The sequence below is a fragment of the Lepus europaeus genome, chromosome 1, assembly GCF_033115175.1.
Source record: "Lepus europaeus isolate LE1 chromosome 1, mLepTim1.pri, whole genome shotgun sequence".
In the NCBI taxonomy this organism is placed as follows: Eukaryota; Metazoa; Chordata; class Mammalia; order Lagomorpha; family Leporidae; genus Lepus; species Lepus europaeus.
The window spans coordinates 139602861-139626252 of NC_084827.1; the positions used below are offsets into that span (position 1 = coordinate 139602861).

General features: G+C 39.2%; 1 protein-coding gene across 1 annotated transcript in view; it reads right to left on the bottom strand.

Moving 5' to 3' along the window:
- Window positions 1-23392, bottom strand: part of DNAH7 (dynein axonemal heavy chain 7) — a 385917-nt gene that overhangs the window by 322421 nt on the left and 40104 nt on the right. Inside the window, exons 8-10 of the mRNA XM_062189419.1 lie at window positions 21941-22016; window positions 20071-20196; window positions 6752-6871 (exon numbers count right to left, since the gene is read on the bottom strand). Coding sequence (XP_062045403.1) covers window positions 6752-6871; window positions 20071-20196; window positions 21941-22016 — 322 coding nt within the window. The remainder of the gene's footprint in view (window positions 1-6751; window positions 6872-20070; window positions 20197-21940; window positions 22017-23392) is intronic.

Genomic DNA, 23392 nt, shown 5'->3' on the forward strand with positions numbered 1-23392 from the left:
CACAGTGGACCTGCGTGGAGAGCGTGAGAGCCCAAGTTTGGGACACCAGCGGCAGACTCAACGCACCAACGCTGGAACGCGAGGTGAGCCGAACCTCAATAACCCGAGACACCAGCGCGCAAGCGGAAAGAGGAGACTAGAGTGAATGAGGCTTGAAAATCCGTGGGGAAAAGTTCACCATGCTAACTAGAAGAAAGAGAGAGAGAGAAAAAAAAAGTGACCGATACGGACACGAGTTTCTCTCTCTCCACTCACCCCTCAAAGGCGAGCAAGACAAAGAGCAGGCGCCATTTTGGACATACGTCATAAGCAGGGTGACCTCAGGTCTGCACCAGCCCTGAGCTTAGCAGAAAAACCTGACTCTGGGGGGAGGGGTGAAATAACAGGAGATTAGCATCTAACTTGGCAACCCAGTGGGAGACTGCAGGAGAATTGGAGCCCACATTGAGGGCAGCAGAGATTCCCTGTGTGGTCCTTGGAAAAGAGCTTCCAATTTCTGGCTCCTGTGGGTATATCATTCGCCTGCTAACTACCTCCAATTACGTTCAGCTGTGCGGAATTACTTCCCTTTTGAATCAAAAGAAAAAAAAAAAAAGAAAGAAAGAAAGAGAGATTTACCACGCCTAACCTGGGAGGTCATCATTGACACACCCTCAACCCTGAGGAACCAAACACAGCTCTCAGGCCACACTCATCTCAAGCCTCTAAGGCTCCACCGAAAGCAGACAGTCCACTTAATATGGAGCCATAGTGCAACAAGAAAAAACACCACAGTGAAGAAACCAAATATCTCCAACATGCCAAACAACAAACGCAAAAACCGAGGTAACAAGAACAAGGAAGACCCTATGACGCCCCCAAATGAAAAAGACACCCCAATTCAAGATTATGAAGATGATGAGATCGAAGAAATGCAAGAAGCGGATCTCAAAAAATTGATAAGAACGTTAAGAACTTCTCAAAAACAAATTCTTGAACTACAGAAATCCTTAATGGACAAGATAGAAAATCTCTCTCATGAAAATGAAATATTAAGGAGGAATCAAAATGAAATGAAACAACTAGTAGAGCAAGAAACTGTGATAGTGACGAGAAATTATAATGAAATGAAGAATTCAATAGATCAAATGACAAACACATTAGAGAGCCTTAAAAACAGAATGGGTGAAGCAGAAGAGAGAATATCAGATTTAGAAGACAGAGAACAGGAAAGGAAACAAGAAAACCAAAGAAAAGAAGAAGAAATTAGAAATCTAAAAAATATTGTCGGGAATCTACAGGATACTATTAAAAAACCTAACATTCGGGTTCTAGGAGTTCCTGAAGGCATGGAGAGGGAGAAAGGATTAGAAGGCATTTTCAGTGAGATACTAGCAGAAAATTTCCCAGGTTTGGAGAAGGAAAGAGACATCTTAGTACAGGAAGCTTACGGAACCCCTAATAAACATGACCAAAAGAGATCCTCACCACGACACATTGTAATCAAATTCACCACAGTGAAACATAAAGAAAAGATTCTAAAATGTGCAAGAGAGAAACGTCAGATCACTCTTAGAGGAATATTATATCCTGCAAAGTTGTCATTTGTGAATGAAGGTGAAATTAAGACTTTTCATAGCAAACAGAAACTGAAAGAATTTGTTGCCACTCATCCTGCCCTGCAAAAGATGCTTAAAGATGTCTTACACACAGAAACACAGAAACATAGAAACACAGTCATCAATATGAAAGAAGGTAAAGGAAGGAAACCTCACAGCAAAAGATCACAGGAAGCTCAATTTCTCTTTGACATAGAATTAAACTCTGATTCTCTGTTAAAGCAATGTGTTAAAGTAATCTATTATGTTCGCTTGATGTCTGTTAAATTCTAATTGTTCAAAAACAGCTGAATTTTTATTAAGAGCTATGGGTCATTTAAATATGTGCTTATTTTCAAAGATTTGAATAATCACCTTGTAACAATGATCAAATTTGGTCTATGTTATGTCATGATTTTAAGGAATCTTATTTCAACCAGATATTTTGGATTTTGAGCCTTCTCGGCATTCTTGACAGGCATTCAAAAAATCAAAGTTTCAAACAATCTGGTCTCTAAAATTTCCAGTAAATTCTGGACTTTGGTTTTTCCAGTTTGGGCCCAACTGAAAAAAATCGAAGGACCTATGTCTCTCATCTGATAGAGACACCAACTAATCAGGCTATTTGGATTATATTAGAAGGACTGTCAAGATGTGATGTGGTACCAGACTTTAAGTTTCTATAATGGAAAATGCTATTAATACAAATGTTTGAGAATTAAAAAGTCTAATGATTTTGTGTTACTAGACATGATAGTTATCTTAATGAGAAAGCCCCAGAGGCCTAAAGGGTTAAATACTTGTAAAATCCTACAGGTGCTTTCAAAAATACTGTGAAGTAAGCAAGTGCCTCTTGTTGGTTGATGAGTTTATAATTTTAAACATGGAGACTTAAAGTCTTTTGTCATCCATAGTTATATATGATTTGCTGCTCATAAAACTAAAGTGTTGTTGGTTCTGTGTTTAGCTGTCCTCCTATAGGTTCCTATGGACTTTTTCCAGCCACTTCTATTGTATTCAGTACTTTGGGATGGCTCTGTAAACAGATGAAGCCAATAATGTATTAACAGTACCAACTGAGAGAAAGTATGGTTAACTGAGGTTACTAAAAACAAAAAGCAATTCAAATCAATTGGCAAGCTACAAAAAGAGTTAAAGATTTTAAAAGCTATTATTAAAATTGCTATATTGGTCTACTATGCTATATTATATATGTGTACATATTGTATGTCCACATGGGGAAATTTTATTAAGAGTTTTATTTTAAATGGCTTATAGATGAGATTGTCCATAAATTTAAGCTGCTAAAATCAATCAAAGATACATTTTAATTTGTGTGACCTGAATCTGTGTATCATATGTTTTAAACTTGTTGGTAGAAAGAAACTAAAAACATTTTAGATGGTTGTGCTTAAGTTTACTGGCTAAACAAACTACACCATGTTAGATATTTAAGAGGTGTTTCCAAATACATGATTCTTAAAATTTATAGAAGGCATTGGACCTTCTGGTAAATGTTTTCTTAAGTTGTTATCTAATGGTTGAAACGGTTTGCTAAGTATTCATGTGATATTGCTATTGTCAGCAAGCGATCTAGGACTTGCTCCCTCATTTCTCTATTCTAAGCCAAACTTGTTCTTTCATTTCTCTATTCTCCTCAAGGTAGGAAACTAATTCTATTATAAAGGAATCTGTAGGACGCACAATTTAATTTTTAGACCTTATAAAAGAGATGGCTAACATTTTTCTGTATTAGCATAGCCAAAATAAGAGCTTAAATAATAATCTCATGGCTAGATTCACTTTGCCATCAGTGAAGTATACAGTAAGTAGAAAAAACCTCCCTTTCAGACCAAAGGGAAAGAAATTTTAAAGTGAGAATATAATTTTCCTCATGGGCATTGTCTACCTTAGAAAAACTACTACAGAACATGCCTGTGACTATAGACTTGTAGTTCAGGCCACCGAAGATTAGAGATGGGATTTGGACACTCCCTTGACTTGCATCCTCTGGTCTGCTTTAACACAAACCAGGAGGAAAAGAAAGCTCAGCATCAGAAGCAATGGGTGGCAGGCCTATTAATGGCTGATCTGTACAGTGATCTGCCCTCAAGGAGACCCAACAGGCCAGTCCACTGCAGTGGCTTTCAATGTGGTAAGCCTGGGCTTCAGCAGAAGTCAGCTTGTGAAGAGCCCTGGCAGCTCTGCCAAGAGTTGGATCACTGGAAATGGACCTGCCCTGGAGTCGAAGGATGCCCAGGTCAGAGCCACAGATCTTGTTGGCTCTAAGCTGAAAAGCCCTTCACTCAGCCCAACTTCCAACGCGACCACTGCAGCTGAAGGGATGGTCAAGTAGGGTCAGCAACATTGCAGGCAGAACTGTAAATTTCTTGTTAGAGATGCCCCCTGCCTTTACCTGGCTAGCTCTCCTCCCAGGCCAGCCAAGTAATGAAAGTCAACAGAGTGCCTTCCCCTAGGAGGTTCACACCTCCCTTAGGATATACCCCATGTGAAGAGATAGATAGGTCTGGGCCTCTGAATTTACAAGGCCCAAAGCCCACCAGATTATTATCAAGCCCCTTCTATCAGGTTCTATTTGCCTCTCAATCAGAAAACTTAATTGTAGCTTAGACAGCACCTTTCTTAGCTCCTCTAATAATGACTCTGTCCTTTGTTCTAGGCCCTGTCTAGCTCACTTGGGCCTCATTCCTTTGTAATAATAACCTCTACTCTACCACCAATGGCTCTACTCCCAACCTGTGTGTACTGATGGTCCTCTTCCCCACTTAATGCTGTATAATTGTTCAAACCTGGTAAATGCCACTCTTAGGATCATTGGTTACTATCCTCACCCTGTCTTTTATGACCTTGTCTAAATATGAGCAGAGTTGGCAAACTTGGAAGGCTTCCATAGCCTTGGCAACTCATGACGAGAGCCTAGGGTGGTTACTGGCACCATAAACTAGAGTGTCAATTTGTTGGGTCAACAACAGGAGCCACTGTGCACTTGCTCCTCATGTGGGATCTCTGTCCTTAATGTGCTGTACATTGTGATTTAATGCTATAACTAGTACTCAAACAGTATGTTTCACTTTGTGTTTCTATGTGGGTGCAAACTGTTGCAATCTTTATACTAAATTGATCTTCTGTATATAAAGAGAATTGAAAATTAATCTTGATGTGAATGGAAGGGGAGAGGGAGCGGGAGAGGGGAGGGTTGCAGGTGGGAGGGATATTATGGGAGGGGGAACCTTTGTAATCCATAAGCTGTACACTGGAAATTTATATTCATTAAATAAAAGTTAAAAAAAAAACTCTCATGAAGTAAATGAGGATAACAAAACAACATATCAAAAATTATGGGATACAGCAAAAGTGGTACTAAGAGGAAAGTTTATAGCAATAGGTGCCTACATCAAGAAATTGGAAAGGCACCAAACAAATGAGCTATCAATGCATCTCAAGGATCTAGAAAAACAGCAGCAAACCAGACCCAAAACTAGCAGGAGAACAGAAATAATTAAAATTAGAGAAGAAATCAACAGGATTGAATCCAAAAAAAGAACAATACAAAAGATCAGCCAAACGAGGAGCTGTTTTTTTGAAAAAATAAACAAAATTGACACCCTATTTGCCCAACTAACTAAAAAAAAGAGAAGACCCAAATCAATAAAATCAGAGATGAAAAAAGGAACAACAGATACCACAGAAATAAAAGAGTCACCAGAAATTACTACAAGGACTTGTATGCCAGCAAACAGGGAAATCTATAAGAAATGGACAGATTCTTGGACACATACAACCTACCTAAATTGAGCCAGGAAGACATAGAAAACCTAAAGAGACCCATAACCAAGTCAGAAAGTGAATCAGTAAAAAACGCCCTCCCAACAAAGAAAAGCCCAGGACCAGATGGATTCACTGCTGAATTCTACCAGACATTTAGAGAAGAACTAACTCCAATTCTTCTCAAACTATTCAGAACCATTGAAAAAGAGGGAATCCTCCCAAATTCTTTCTATGAAGCCAGCATCACCTTAATTCCTAATTCTGAAAAAGGTGCAGCAATGAAAGACAATTAAAGACCAATTTGCTTTATGAACATAGATGCAAAAATCCTCAATAAAATTCTGGCCAATAGAATGCAACAACACATCAGAAAGATCATCCACCCAGACCAAGTGGGATTAATCCCTGGTATGCAGGGATGGTTCAACATTTGCAAATCAATCAACGTAATACACTACATTAATATGTGCTGGTTCCTCTCCTGACTGCTCCACTCCAAATCCAGCTCCCTAATATGGCTGTAAAAGAAGCAGAGGATGGCTCAAGTGCTTAGGCCCCTGCACCAAAGGGAGATACAGATGAAGCTCCTGGCTCCTGGCTTTGACTTAGCATGGCTCCGACCATTGTGGCAATTTGGGGAGTGAACCACTAGATAGACAACCTCTCTCTCTCCTTCTATCCCTCTCCCAATCTGTAACTATGCCTTTTAAATAAATATTTTTTAAAAAAAATACATTTCTAAGTAACTTTAGAAATCATAAAACTCTGCCAGTTAATTCATGTCCCATTTGTTTAAATTTGATCTTTTTTTTTTAATTTTAACAACTTAGTAATGATTAATGATATAAACAGTTTTCTATATGATTTCAGAGTATATTGTCTGTTACATAATTATCATCTATGAGTATTCCTTCATGAATGGCCAATCCAAGGAGATGCTTAATTATCTTTTGATAATTCTAACCTCCAATGAGACTACAACCTCTTTTAAACAATATATTTTCTACCAGCTAATCATTTCTTAACTTGTCCTGCATCCATCATCCAAAATAAAAATAAAGAGGCATAGTGCTTTACATGTGTTAATAGTAGATACCAAATAACTATCTGGAGAATGATTAGTTATGATCATTCCCACATGGTATCCAATGCCATTCTCAGAACAAAGGTAGAAACCAAACAGAAAATAAATAACCACTCATGGTTATTATTTCAATTTATGCACAATCTATGCTGTGTAGAGCATCTGGATAAACATTACAGTCCAAAGCAATTAAAACATTACATTTAACTCTCAAACAGAAATGATTCAAAATTTGTCAAAAAGGAATTTTTTTGGTGTTTGTAAACTTATGTTTTCCTACATGAAATTTTAAAAACTTTACGTTTTAAGTAGAGTTTCTTTTGCAGATTCCATGTGTTTCATGATTATGCTTTGAAAAGCTGACAGCTCTAATGCTTCTTGGCGATTGTGAAAGTCTTCTATATCAACTAAACGTAAATTTCTGCAAGAGATAAAAATGAACATTAACAAATATGAGGTACTCTGGGTGTTTAATTTTTTGCAAACTAGTAAAAAAAAACCTGTGTTCCATAAAATTAGATATTTAATAACATGAGATGGCATAATTTTAAGAATAATTTTATAATGAAATTTAATAGGAACAAAATATATCATGAAACTTCACTCTGAAGTAGAAGGTGGCTGCAGTAACTGAGACTGATAGCGTATACTGGTTACTGCTTTCAAAATGGAATAATTTAAAATCAGAAAAGAAATACTTTTTAATGCTTAGGAGGGAGGATTCACCACTACTAAAACAAAAATTGCACACTCTCAGAAAATAGTCTTGAATAAAACAGAACAATGGATTGAGGAGTTTTCACACTAAGCTATAATGCATCAAAATATTTAAATTTCACAGATTATCTGAGTTAGCAGTTTCCAATACTTACTATCCTTTTTCTGACCACAAGACTAGGTCTCTCTCTCTCTCATATATATATATATATATATATATATATATATATATATACACACACACACATATATCTTCACTCATCTAAGACTTCTCTATGGCAGATTAACTAAACTAAAAGAACAATATTAGTTACCACTAGTATCATTGTGTTATTTGCAGATTCCTTCCCTACTGGAGAAACTGCTATTTAATTTCCATGTAATTAAGTAATTTTTATAGCATTTCCAATTTGGTCAAGGTGCTGAATTATTAAGAAGGCGGGAAATATTATCAGAAACTGTTCTTACTTTCTCAGGTTGGTTCCTATAATGGTTAAACTATTGGTTTAAGACAACAGAAAAGGTCTGGGAAAAGAATATTTGTATTACTGTACATTAGCTTGAATTTGGTTAGCAAATAGCAAATATTTTCTTGTTGAAAGGTTTTATGATGATGACTCTTCTAACCACCAAAATCACATCTCCATCTCAATTTTCTATTAATAGAATCATGTAGCTCCAAATCTCTCCAACTGTGAACCTTAGGATCTTCTCTTAACTCTTCCTATCCTTTATGTATCATATCCAATTGGAAGTAAATTTCTATAAAATCCTCTGTCAGTCATATTCTCTCTCCTATCCTTACTTTTGCCATTTGAGTCTGAAATCCACTTCAATCCTTAGTTCCATCACTGATTTCAGGTAGGAGCAATTCTTGCCCAATACCTTGGACTCAACATCAAGTCAGTTTATTACTTTGTTCTCCAGTTCTCAAAACTAATCAATCTCATTCCAATCCCATTTCTTAATTGTCTCATTAATTTTTCCCTTTCTTGGAAATATGTTTTGCTTTTACCAATTCTACTCCTCTATTACTTTCAAAGTAGCACTAAACAGGCAGTGTCTACACCTGCTGTTTTTACTTAATAAAAAATGTATCCTGCAGACCTTTCCAAATATAGCACATTGAGATTTTTCTCACCCATATTTTATAGCTATATAATATTCCATTATGTAAACATACCATAGCTTATTCAACCAATCCACTATAGATAGATACTTGGTTGCTTCCAGTGTTTCACTGATAAACAAATGCCACGATTAAGAATTTGATACCTATATCATTTCATACATTTTCAGGTGCATCTGTAGGTTACTTTCCCAAAAGCGAGATTGCTAGCATCAAACATAATTTGTAAAAGTCTTAGTATGCCTGTGTTCCCTTCAAAAGGGAACCAGTTTCCAAGTTTCACCAAAAAAAATGAGATGCCAAAATGCCTAAATTTTACCAAACTGAGGGGGAGGAAGTAATATTTTTTCACTGTAGTTTTTATTTCAATCTCTTTTCATTTATTGTGTTGAGTTAGGCTCAACCTTTTTAATGTGTTGACTGATTTAAGTTGTATCCTGAGTGCTGTACTCATAAAATAAATGAATTCATATGTTCTATTCTAGCAGTATTTTCCTGGGTTTACCATAGTCAAATCATGAATTTTTAAAAATCTATTTTATCTTTTAAAATGACCTTAACTTTCTTAGACACCTCCCATTTACATTCAGCTATTATAATTTATACTAAAATTTCTATATTTTGTTGGGAATCCTCCTGTATTTTTCAAGCAAAACTAAAAATTGTGCTATGTAGATTGTGACTGCATGACAAGTGCTGTTTCTTTCATTAAGCTACTTCTGTACATGTAAATACCAAATGACAGGAATGTGCACATTTGCATCGATACAGCATCCCATCAAGTTTCCATGCCCCTTTAGATCATTCAGATGATTTTGGATACTAATATTTCTCCATCCACTACCACATACAGAGACAGAGATGTCCTATATTTTCAAGTTCTGCTGAGATTCAGAGCAAACAACTGCCACCCAGGGCATGGATAACATGTATAATCATTGCTGACTACTACTCAGAGGGGTAGCATTCATTAATGTCCACTCTACTCTTAATACTCAAATAGAGAGTAGCAAAAGTATAAGCCTTCAAAGGTTGGTGGGGTTCTCTCTTCACCTACAGATCCCAAAACTTCTTATTTATTATCCTTGGAAAAAGACAACATTTTTGCCATGACAAACAGGAAGCTTGAATATTGTTTGTTTGTTTAAGATTCATTTACTTTTTTGAAAGTGAGAGCTACATAGAGAAAGGGTAAGACAGAGAGAAAGAAAACTCTTCCATCCATTGAATTACTCCCCATATGGCCACAACAGTGGAGCTTGGCCAGGCTGAAGCCTGGTACTCCACCAAGGTCTCCCATGTAGGTGGTGGGGTCCAAATACTTGGGCCATATTCCACTGCTTTTCCCAAGCCATTAGCAAGGAACTGGATTGGAAGTGGAGCAGCCCAAACTCCAACCAGCATCCATATAGGATGCCGGTGACAGAGGGGGCAGCTTTACTCACTATACCACATGCTTTCCCCTAGAGAACCTAAATTTTGGACACAACCACTATTCACTGCTCCTTATCTTGGCTTTATTACTCCCCTACTTCTCCTTTCATTTTCTTTTTTGTCTCTTGTCTCCTGGCATTGGCTATACCCTTATTGACTGCACTGGGCCCCATCCCTCCAGTTCAGTGTGTTTGGGCATTCCATCTATTAATGTATATAAAAGACAGCAACTTGTGGAATTATTTTTTAAATAAAATGTGCCAATGTATATAGACATTCTTTGTAAAAGTGACATAATATATTGTATGATACATGACTGCATGCATGGCTTTTGTCAGGAGAAGGTATTTGAGCCCCAACAGCCCAAACAAAATAAATGAGAAAAACATGGGGCAATGAGATGGCCTCTTCATATTCACTATAAACCAAATTAAGCAGACCAAGAAACTCACACCGAATAACGAAAAGTTGGAAGAACTTCCTAGCAGTATGTAATATGATAACCAAAAGCCAGTTCTAAGAATGCTAACCCTTCTCTGAAGTTACCATAGATATCTGAAGTATGAAAAAAAAAACCTGGAATGCTTTAGAAACCCAGTGTAGTATGACCACATCTTACAGGCCATGGTTCATCCAGCAAAATTGGCCCCAAGGCTCCAGAGAGCTTCCTGGTATGCAACTGGGAATGAAGATAGAAGGGAGCAACAAACTAGAATAGCTAACTCACACATAGAAGGTAGAACTTCCTGAAAATGAACTGGAATGAAACTTCCTGCTCAAGCTTCTCTGCAAAAGAGAATCACTCAAAATTTATAAAGCAATCCTGTACTAAGGGAAGTTACAGCGCATTCTGTAAACAGAAAACCTACACAAATAAAATCACAAACTCTTGCTGTAATACAGGCATAAGATCAAATATCAAAATATATATGCTATGAGTAAATTAATTAATTTACTAAATAAGCATGTTTATTTTCCAAACTTAACATGAAAAGTTAATATATTACAACAAGAATATAAGCATATTTTCTTTCTGTCTTTCCATATTTTGAATTAGATAAAATAGCCCTAAATTTAATAAGGAAAAATGAGGGGGTATTTGGTCTAGTGCTTCAGATGTACATGTCTCACATCAGAAAGTCTTGGCTCACATTCCAACTCCTCACACCAGCTTTCTGCCAATGCAGACCTTGGGAGGCAGCAGTGATGGCTGAAGTAGTTGGGTTCCTGCCACCCACAGAGGAGACCTGGATTGAGTTTTTACCACCTGGCTTCAGTCCTGGCCCAATCCCAGCTGTCTGAGCAGTAAGCCAGAAGGTGGAAGCTGGCATTCTCTCTCTTTTTTTCTTCCTATACCTCTCAAATTAAAAAAAAAAAAAAAAGTTTAGGGGCCAGCACTGAGGCATTGTGGGTAAAGCCACTGCCTGCAGTGCCGGCATCCCATATGGGCGCTGGTTCTAGCCCCAGCTGCTATTCTGATCCAGCTCTCTGCTATGGCCTGGGAAAGCAGGAGAAGATGGCCCAAGTCCGTGGGCCGGGGCCCCTGCACCCGAATGGGAGACCCAGAAGCTCCTGGCTCCTGACTTTGGATCGGCACAGCTCCAGCCCTTGCAACCATTTGGGGGAGTGAACCAGTGGATGGAAAACCACTCTCTCTCTGCCTCTCCTTCTCTCTATGTGTAACTCTGACTTTCAAATAAATAAAAAAAAAGTTTAAAAATGAAAGGGAGCAGGCATTTGGTATGGCTGTTAAGACACCACTTGGGATGCCCATGTCCCATATGACAGAGTCTGAATTCAAGTTCCTGCTCTTCTTTCAATCCAGCTTCTTACTAATGCACACCCTGCAGCAGGTAATGGCTAAAGTACTTGCATCCCTGCCACTCACATGGGAGACTTGGATGGAATTTTAGGCTCCTGGCTTTGGCTTGGCCCAACACTGACTGTTATGGGCATGCTGGGGGCAAACCAGCAGATGGAAGCATGATGTCCATGATGTCTTCCCTTCCTTCCTTCCTTCCTTCCTTCCTTCCTTCCTTCCTTCCTTCTTCCTTCCTTCCTTCCTTCCTTCCTCTTCCTCTTCCTCTTTCTCTTTCTCTTTCTCTCTCTCCCTCCCTCTCTATCTCCCTCTCCCCCTTCCTCTCTCATAAATAAAAATAAATACATACATAAAACTTTTAAAAGCTAGCCAAAAAAATGAGCCTAGAGGTTAAGATGCCCACATTGGACTGCCTGAGTTTGGTTCCTGATTCTGGTCCTGGATCTGGTTCTTGATTCCACCTTCCTGCTAATGCAGAACCTGAGAGTAGGGGTCAGCAGTGATGGAATAAGTGGTTGGGTTCCTGCCACCCTTGTGGGAGACGTGGATGGAATTTCTGGCTCCAGACCCCTGGCTCCAGACCCAGTCTGGACCTGACACTACCCCAGGAATTGTGGGCATTTGCAGAGTGAACCAGTAGATACAAGCTTTCAAATAAATAAAATAAATCTTTAAAAAACCTAAAGACAACTTAAAAGTTTTACAAGGTACCAAGGAGATTCCATACTCAATTTACTGAACAGGAGACTTTCTTAACGAAGACTGGGAATTCAATTAGAAATGAGAGAGAGAGAGAGAGAGAGAATGAGAGAGAGAGATTAACAATATACAAATTTTTTAATTTCTGTACAACTTAGAGGATTATAAATTCAATCAGTGACAAAATTATAAACCTGGGTTTTTGTGGTTACTTGATTTGTGTATTTCAGATAATAGGCAAAGAATTAAAACTTCTATTATACTGAGATCATAAAATTGATGACAAAGAACTCAACAGGAAAATAGACAAAATACATAAAAGAATTCAAAATCAAACAAATTCAAGTAGGCAACAAATATAAAAAAAAAGATACTCAAGTTTCCTAGCAGTCCAGCAAATGCAAATGGAAGTAATGACAGGATAATATTTTACACATTGATGGGACAGATGCTATAACACATACAGGTAGAGTTTTGGGAGAAGTTTTCATGCACTGTTAGTGAAATGTAAAGTATCAAACATTTCTAGAAATAAATCTAGCAATGAAATGAAACACAGCAATACTTTGATCCAAGAGTCCCACTTTTGGGATCCTACCCTAATAAAACACAAGCACCAAGAAATAAGGATACACATACACATTTACTTCCTGATACATTATTCATTTTTTAAAGATTTTATTTATTTATTTATTTATTTGAGAGGTAGAGCAATAGACAGTGAGAGAAAGAGACAGAGAGAAAGGTTTTCCTTCCATTGGTTCACTCTCCAGATGGCCACAACGGCTGGAGCTGCACTTATCTGAAGCCAGGGGCCAGGAGCTTCTTCCTGGTCTCCCAAGTGGGTGCAGAGGTGTTGCCATTGATTTCTCAACAATGTTGCAGTGGATTCGTTTCTGAGAAGAGCAGCGTGGTGGGGGCAAGAGGCGCGGAGTCACCACACAGACCCTGGGAGTCGGGTGAAAGCAGGCTTGAGGCAAGCAGCCCACAGACTCCTTTATTTCAGGTGGTACAACAGCTTATATAGCCAAGACCAGCCAATCCTGTCAAGGGGCGGTCTATGCCCCAACCAATCACAGTTTGGCAGGCGGTTTCCAAAGCCATCCAATCACAGCCTGTTCCCAGGCAGTTTCCAAAGCCATCCAATCACAGCCTGTTGCCAGGCGGTTTCCAAAGCCATCCAATCACAGCCTGTTGCCAGGCAGTTTCCAAAGCCATTCCTGAGTAACTGATGCTCGCTTGCCAGTGGCCACCTTGGCATGGCTTTCTCATTCCACCACATTTCCACCTTTTCGTTTATTTTTGAGCAACAGGAGGCATGATTCTTGGCCATACCATTGTTGACTCTGTTTCCATGTGGTCTCCATACACAGCTGTGCCTGTCTTAGGTTGTCCCCCAGGGGATCTTACCCGTCATTGACTAACCAGCACTCAAATCGAGAGACCACAGGAGTTCTTGCTCAGATAGGGGTAGGAATGAGGAATAATGGTTATCAGGAATGGCACGACCACACACAGGCTATGGGCCATTTGAGTGGCTGACCAGAGCTAGTGGGGTACACAACAGTAACAAATGTGGCTATGGGCAGTTCCTCAGGGTAGGATGATAGGGCAGGTGCGTCTGCTAACAAGGCGGAGTCTCGGTCTTGTTCAGCTGGTTCTGGTTGGCTGTTAGTTGCAGGCTTGATGTTTCTGGCTGGTACCCAAATGGGCTGTTCCGCATTCTCTGGAAAGACACAAGCACATCCTCGACCTTTGGTTAGCAAAGGGTGTGGTCCTTTCCATTCTCCTGTCAGGGGGTCTTTCCACCTAACCATAGGGGCTGGGGTCTGGGATGGAAAGGATCCCCAGTGTTTATAAGCTGGGCTGATCCCTTGGGAATCAAAAGTAAAAAAATTGATAGTGAAAAGGACCTCAGTCAAAGCAAGCTGTGGGTCTGAGGGCATATGATTATTTTTTTGCCTTTGTAAGAGATCTTTAATCGTCCTATGAGTTCTTTCAATAATTGCCTGTCCCTGTGGGTTGTATGGGATACCTGTGGCAGACCGTATGTTCCAAGATTTCAGGAAGGAAGTAAATTCCTGTGATGTATATGTTGGCCCTTTATCAGTCTTTATGGTCCAGGGGACACCAAGGACCAGCATGGCTGATTTAACCGCCTTTATCACATTACTAGCCTTTTCTCCGGATTGGGCTGTTGCAAATACAGCCTTTGAATAAGTTTCTACCACCACGTGGACAAACTTAAGTTTACCAAAGGAATTAATGTGGGTGACATCCACTTGCCATGGTTTATTAGGAGCAAGGCCTCGTGGGTTCACTCGTGCTTGTTGCAGTGGGCCTAATGGGGCGAGGGGTGCACAATTCTTGCAAGAGTGCACTCGGTGTTTGCATTGGCTCATTGTTAGCTCTGGGAAAAGCAATTTTATGTTGCTTGCTGACATATGAAATTTTTGGTGTAAAATACGGGCTTGTTCTAAGTGTCCAATGGAAGCTGTGTTGCAGGAGATAAGACGATCAACCTTTCTGTTGCCTTGGAAAATAAAGCCAGGTAACCCAGTATGTGATCTTACATGTGAGATATACCATGGGTATTTTCTGTTCTCAGTTAGCTCTTTAAGTGTTGTGAACATCTGGTCAATTGGCTTACTGGTCGGGTTAAAGATTGCAAAAGGGATCATCTTTGCTACCTGTACTGAGTATTTGCTGTCCAAAAATATTTACCAGTCCATCTTGGCTAAGGAGTAGAACCCTGACTATTGCTTTTATTTCTCCCAACTGTACTGATCCCCCATGGGGTTCTACATGGATGTTATCTTTTTCTGTTAAAGATTTGATCACTATTCCAAAGAGTGACTTGTTGGCATCTGTAAATGCACATGGTGCCATGGGTATAGGTTGATTAGCAGGGAAAGCATGTTTTGGATAGTCTATTTCTAAGGTTTTTAGTGTCTGGAGTAGCCTGTCTGCTGGCAGGTGATTGTCAATCTGTCCTGGAAAATTTATCATTAAAGTTTGAAAGAGTATGCTATTCTGCATCAATGTCGACAGTTTCAATTGTGATAGTGGTAGGACTACTATGTCTGGCTCTGTGTTAAATATCTTATTGGTATAATATCTTAATTTAAGTCCCATCATAAGGATGGCATCTACTTTGTTTACTATTTTACGACAATCGCTCCAGGCTACGTGTACCCAAAAAAGTGGTCCGTGTTGTTGCCAAATAACTCCTAAGGGGGCCTTGAGGGTAGATATGGTTATGGCAAATAGAGGCACCTGAGGGTCATATCTAAAGGTTTTTAAATTTGACAACTGGGTGTTAATCTTTTCTATAGTGGATTTGGCTGCTGGTGTCAATGTGATTTTTGAGGAAGGGCTGTTTCCCTTAGTCAGTAAATCATATAGCAGTCTAAGTTCTGCAGGTGTTAGGAGAAGGAAGGGCTTCAGCCAATTGATTTGGCCATATAGTTGCTGAAGTTCATTAAGTGAGTCTTTATGCTTGACTTTTAGGTTTGGGCCCAGTGGAGATATATGGGAGGAGATTTGATAACCCAAGAACTGAAAGGGAGGAAAATGTTGTACTTTTTCTGTGGCAATAGACAAACCTAGGAATTGTGAATTTCTTACTGTCTCAGACAGGCATTCAGAGTTGCTGCATTCTTGTGAGCAAGTAAGATATCATCCACATAATGTATGACCAAGCACTGATCTTTAAGTGTGCTGATCACATGGGAAACGTATCTTTGGCCAATGGCAGGGCTATTTTTCATGCCTTGTGGGAGTACTGTCCACTGGAATCTTTTTGCAGGTAGCTGGAAATTGGGCTCCCATACTGTAAAGGCAAAGTAAGCCTTATCCTGCTCTGCAATGGGGATGGAAAAGAAGCAATCTTTGATATTAATGGTAACTATGTTAGGAATGGCCCCTGGGTGGGGAATGCTGGCCTGGAATGTTCCCATCTTTTTTATATTTTTGTTAATAGCTTTCAAATCCTGTATAAGCCTATATTTTCCCTGTTTTTTTGGTATCACAAAAATGGGCGTGTTATGAGGGCTAGTGGAGGGTTCTATGTGTCCCTTTTCCGATTGTTCCTGTACCAATTCTTTAAGGATGCTAAGTTTGGGTTGTATTATTGGCCACTGCTCTACCCAGATGTTTCCTGTTTTTCCCCATTCAGTGGGGATTGTGCTTGGCTTTTGTATGAGGTGAGCAGTGGCCCCTAGAATTGGGGGTGAATCTTACTTGTAGGTTCTCCATTAAAGCTGCTGGCTTGTGGAGATTTGTGATCCATAGTAAGGGCCGCTTGCATTTGTGAGAGCTCATCTCTCCTCCATAAGGTCATGGAAACTTCAGCAATTAGTGGAAAGATGGTTCCTGTATCTCCATTGTCATCTCGCCAAGTTACAGGCGTGATGACTTGATCAGCCAATTTTAATCCTCCAACACCTTGGAGGTCAGGTCCGAGTGCTGTCTTCCAATGTTGTATTTTTCTTGCATCCCTAGCTTTTAAGACAGTAACATCTGCTCCCGTATCAACTAAACCCACAAAGGCATTGTCATCTAAGTATAGGGTCAATTCGGCCTCAGATTGAAGATGGGCATCGACCAGTTAATGTTAGTGGGACTCCCTCTTACTTGCTGGGCTGAGGGCTGCCCCACTGGGAGTTTAAAGGTTTGGTCTTGCAATCTTTTGCCCAATGAAAGCCTTTTTTACATCTGGGACACAGCGTTTTGGGCTTGCCCCATCTTTTAGTGTTTGGGCAGTTTCACCATAGGTGTCCTATTTCCTGGCATCCCCAACAAACTGGAGGGTCATTAGACTTCTTTGCACTCAATTTGTTAATGGCTGCAGTCAGGGCCTATATAAGAGTATCAGCAGGGTTTACCTCTTTTGTGGCTACTATCCATTTAGAAATGTCTACATTACGGACTGGGGCGATTGCTGCTTTTGCCTCTTTGGTAGCACCTTCCCAAGCTAATTGTTTTCCAAATTGTCTTGATCAGGGCCAGGCAGGATTCTTTTCTCTACTGCCTCCAAGACTCTGGCAAGGAAATCGGGGAACCATTCGCTTGGGCCTTGAACTAGATTTCTAAAGAGCTGACTATAATCAGGAGGATTTATATTTTTAAGGCTTTAAGTGCCAAATCTCTGACCTGATCAAAACAGGCAACTACTCCAATGCGGGCCTGTTCTTGAGGATATATGTAGGTGCCACAGCTTGTAAGCATATCAAAGGTTACTGCTATTCCATAGGCAGCATTATTCCTTGCCACAGTTTCAGCCTCTTCCTGATAGGAGGCTTTCCACTGTAAAAACTGTGGTCTTGACAAACATGCTTTGAGTAGTGCAGCCCAGTCAAAATGAGTTTGAAGGTTTGTTGCCCATTGTTTGAGCACTTGTTCAAAGTAGGGAGAGTCAGGACATGACTCTTGAGAAGCCTTTTTTAGCATAGTAAGGTCATTTATGGGTGTTGGAATCCAGGGCCTGAATTCTGCATCCTCTCCTACATTAACAGCAAATTTGCAGGTGGGACAGGATCTAGCTGCTGCCCTAAGAGCTTGGGGTGTCCGAGTAGTGCCACAAATGTGGGGATACTCACTGGGTACAGGTGGGATGACCTTAACGTGGTGGAATGAGAAAGCCATGCCAAGGTGGCCACTGGCAAGCGAGCGTCAGTTACTCAGGAATGGCTTTGGAAACTGCCTGGCAACAGGCTGTGATTGGATGGCTTTGGAAACCGCCTGCCAAACTGTGATTGGTTGGGGCATAGACCGCCCCTTGACAGGATTGGCTGGTCTTGGCTATATAAGCTGTTGTACCACCTGAAATAAAGGAGTCTGCGGGCTGCTTGCCTCAAGCCTGCTTTCACCCAACTCCCGGGTCTGTGTGGTGACTCCGCGCCTCTTACCCCCACCACCACGCTGCTCCTCTCAGAAACAAATCCACTGCAACATTGTTGAGAAATCAACAGCAACACAGAGGCCCAAGCATTTGAGTCATCTGCTGCTGCTTTCTCAGGCCACAGCAAAGAGCTGGATTGGAAGAGGAGCAGCCAGGACTAGAACCGGCACTCATATGGGATGCCCACATTGCGGGCAGAGGATTAACCTACTGCGCCATGACGTTGGCCCCTGATACATTATTCATAATAGCAGAAACTGAAAGCAAAATGAATGTCCTTAATGGAGGTATAGCTGAAAAAAATGATTCAACCATACCATGAAAAATTGTAGGCCTTTGAGAAAGTATAAATTTCATTCACGTATCTCATTCATGGGGGTTATTGCAAAATATTCTTGAGAAAATTAAATAAAATAGTATGCATGGGCATTTTTAAGAAACAAAAAATTATATATGTATAAATTTAGGCTACAAATGTATTTATGTGTGAGGGTATACAAATATATGTGGTTATATGAACACAAAGAAAATATGGGGAGATACCCATCTAGATTTTTATCATGTGTCATTTGGCTGGGTTTATGGAAAGTAGGATAACCATGAGGAAAACACATGGGTGGGAGTCAATCAGAGAAAAGAAAAACAAAGGCTGTACTTAAAGTGTGATCACATAAAAGTATGATCAGATTTATGTAGTTATATAAACATTACATGTTTAATGCATCAAGAAATTTAACAAAAATTTGTTAAACAAAAGGAACAAAAGAACAAAGGAATGAAGGAGCCTTAGACACCACACAGTCACCAATCATTGGGATTGGTGTGGGAAAACTGAGGCCCGGGGAGAAATTACAGATGGTGGCAGAACTGGGGCAAGTGAGAGGGCTTCATTTCCTGGAGCAGGTCCCAGGGGTAGGGTTAGGGTTAGGGCTCAGTGTCCTCTGGTATCTGATGTTGGAAGCTAGCATATGTTTGGGAGGTTCTAAGGGCAGAGACAGTCATAGCATTTAGTGCAATTTTAAAGGCAGCAGTTTTCCTTTAGCCAGTCTGGGACACAGAACAACGCATGCACTCACTGTGCCTTCCTACAGTCAGGAAAACTGCATTGAAAACCAGGAGACCCAGGAGAGACCCAGCAGAAGCTGTGGTTGCGGTGAGTGAGTAAGGGCTAACCAGAACAACCCTCTCAACCTAAACTTTGGAAATCAGAGTGCCATCTCCTAACAAGGGCATGGGCCCCTCTAGGTTTCGAGAGAGGTGAAAGGACACCTTCTTTAAGAAAAATTCTGTAAATCCGTACTAGTTTTTGCAAGTTTTATGGAAACACAAGTCCATGTGAGCATTTTACTAGGATGCCTCTGGCAAGGGAGGGCACATGAAATCAAAGCTCTAATTCCATATGGCAATCTCTTCTCCACCCCAGAGCCAAGCTCTCTTTCTCCAGCAGCACCACCTGCCTTCATCTCTAGCTCTGCCAAGCACTTCCCACACAAGGCTGCAAGGTCCCCCAAGACAACACTCAGGAGGGTAGATCATGATCCCCAGCAGGAATTTCACTTCATGCCATTCACTCGGGCAAAATCTACTAGATGTGTAAACTGTTTAGAGAATTGTAGCAGCTAATGTACATTGCAACTTTAAAAAAGGTACAACAATTCAGCCCCTTAACTGTAATCATCTTGAGTATGGGCGCTAATTGGATGGGGAAGAGGAAGGGCATAATTGGGTTTGAGATAAAAGGCAATGTTCACTTTTTATTGTATATTCATTTACATTGTTTATTTAAAACCTTGTTTTAATACCCACATTAAATTTTTAATTAGTGTTTTAATTTGCAGTTAAAATTGTAAAAAATAATTAAGATCTGATTAAATAACTTTCATGTCTTTTAAAAACCTCAATAAGACCATAAATACTCACTTATAAGTGCTGTGCCACAGAGCTAGCACAGCCAGCATTGTAGGGTTCATGGCATTCAAGTGATCCTTAATATAACTTTTTGCAGCTAAAAAAGATTTCCTCCATGGTTTTGGCAGAACTTCCATTCTAAAAACAAAGAGAAAATATTTAATTTTCTTCTTTGAAAAAGTCAAAAGAAAATATCTTTAGGGCAAATGTACTTTTTGAATAATGATTTTATTTTAATAGAAAATATGTATCAATCATGGTAAGAAAAACTTGCAATTATGTTTTAAAATATAAAAATACATACTCTTCAGGGTTTGGAATAATTTAATTATAATAACAAATGATTGTAAAATTAGAATTGGATTTTTAACATGCAAATTAACTCATTTTTGTCTCTAAATACCTAATCCTATTGACTCCACAAATACCTTACAATGATCAAATGGAAACAGTAACCAGCTATCTATTGTAGATATCCTCAAAGATTCTCTATTTCAGGACACACAACATTTAAATTTTCACTTGATTTTAAAAATACTTTAAGGATACAATCCAGGCTGCCTGTGGAAATACCTTTGAACTCTGTCCTCTGTTAACTTATAAAGGTGATTTGCAAATCAAATCACAAACACTCTGTAATGTTCTTTTGTGAAAATACATTTATTCTGTAATGTCTATGACTTGAATAATCTTTTGTGTATTGAAGATATGCCATCTTAGCTTTTCAGAGTGTAGAGAGCTCCAACTTTCAATGACTCAACTTTACAAAATCAATTCACCTTCAGTAGAAACTGTAAGTTTGAATTTTGATTTTCTCCTGTGTTAATGGGAAGCATATGATACTTTCTTGTATGCTGGGCAGCAGCAGTGAACACAGATCTCAGTCACACAATCATGAAAGCAAAAACTAACACTTTAAAGTGTACTTGGGGTTAAGCTATGACATGCAGTGGATTAGGTGAATTAAATGCAGTTTTGGCTTAAGATACTTTCAACTTAATGAGTTCATTGGATGATAATCTCACTCTAAGTTGAAAATCATCTGCATTATTTAAACATTTCCACTGCATAGCTATAATTTTAAAATTCTCAATGATTTTAAACTCCTAATCTTGCTTTATTACATAGTCAGCTTGATTCAATTTCACACATGTAGCCTTACAATCACCTTTACAAGTACGAAGGGTGATTTTTTATCTTTCCCCAGGGAAAAAAAAAAAAAAAGCTGTTTTCCATAGGAAATAAGAGGAACTGACAACAGTACTTTTTTTTTTTTTTGTCTAGTGGAAAACAATTTGGGGCTTTTTTAAATGGTGTAATACGAAATGAAATAGATTTGGTTACTTGGTAGTATAAGTTCCATTCTTCAAATTATTTAAGAGATTTATTCTTAAATGCCATTTTTAGGGAAAATATATAGCAAGTTTTTTTTACCATTATTCTATATTATAATCCACATAACAAATTGAAACATATTATGCATAAATTCTATAATGCTCCTGTCATTGGGTGAACTGTCATCAAGTTTTATGTCCCTCTCATATCTGAAGTCTGTGCTGGCTGTTGTGAAAATACAGTGAACTACATCAACTTCTGTCCTTCAAAGTTCTTCTGTTTTAAGCATATAATTGTCCACTTGCCCATGTGTCTGTCTACTCATCTATCCATCAATTGGTAATGTAGCATGTTAGGGCTTAAGTAAATAAAGATCATAACAACTAGTTGGATATATGAAACATATACAAATACATAGTACTGCATCAATATATTTATACAAAATTATAAACATGTACATGAGAAAATATAACCAGTGTAGAAATATATAAACAAAATGAAGAAATGGTCACATAATCAGTATTCTTAGAGAAACCTGATTGCTTACTCAGCACGATGGGGTAAAAGTTCACTTGTCTTTTTATCATCTTCTTTTTCCCTAGGATCTTTTAAAACAAAATCAACTGAAAGAAAATTGAAAAGTTCTGATAAATAACCTTATATTAATTATAATGTATCTCCAGGAAACTATAAAACTAATTCTATTAATATCAATCATCTAAATTATGTTAAACTGTTTAAATAATGAGCATCTTGTGTATTTATACATAAAAAGAAAATTTTATGAAAAAATCTATCATGTCAGTATCTTTGAGAATGTTTCCTTTCTTAACAATATGACTCTGTTATTTAATTTGTAAATGATAATTGCTTTTAATATTATATTTTCTTTTATAGCTACTCCACCAAAAGTATTCATTTTGAATGGAAGGTCAACAAAACAGAGAAGTCATTGGTTTCATCCACTAAGGAAAGGCACATATTACCAGGTTGCTCTCAAATTAAGTAAGAGCATAAGACAATCTTGCTACAAAGTCAGTATAAGCTACCTTTGCTCTGTCATATTTAATTCTAATTATCTTGCTTGTATTTCAAACATGCTCTAAAATGTAAATGTGTAATTTCCCATTGCTTAAAATACCTGAGACTCTCCTTTACCTTCAAATGCTTTCAAAACAGAATAAAAGACATACAGGGCTCTTCAGATTTTGTCCACTTCCAAAAGTGCATCTTACACTTTTGCCATCAGAACTGCTTGCAAGTCTGGAATAGCCTTTCATGTACATGTGCCATCATTCACACCATCTCCTAGGCCAAGGATGTTCCCCAATAAACTGTTCATCATTCAAGACTCATTTCAGGGATCTCCAGGGTCTTTCCTTACAAGTATGAGATTACCTCATCTCCCTTACAGTGTATCCTCTATTTCCCTCTTCATTACACTTGTCACCCTGCTTTATAATTTAGTAATTTCTCCCTCTTTCTCACTACACTATGAACAGTCTGGGGTCAGAAATTTGACTTTTTGTTTTCATTTTACTAGGATACACAATAAGTGTCTTAGATGCTACAAATGCCCTCCTCCTTGAAGGGTCCCCAGATTACTCAAAAAGCATTCTAATTTTCCCAACTTTGAACATTTTTAAGTTTTTTGTTTTTTTTTTTTTTTTGACAGGCAGAGTGGACAGTGAGAGAGAGACAGAGAGAAAGGTCTTCCTTTGCCGTTGGTTCACCTTTCAGTGGCCGCCGCAGCCAGCGCGCTGTGGCCGGCGCACCGCGCTGATCCGAAGGCAGGAGCCAGGTGCTTCTCCTGGTCTCCCATGGGGTGCAGGGCCCAAGGACTTGGGCCATCCTCCACTGCACTCCCGGGCCACAGCAGAGAGCTGGTCTGGAAGAGGGGCAATCGGGACAGAATCCGGTGCCCCGACTGAGACTAGAACCTGGTGTGCCGGAGCTGCTAGGCGGAGGATTAGCCTATTGAGCCACGGCGCCGGCATTT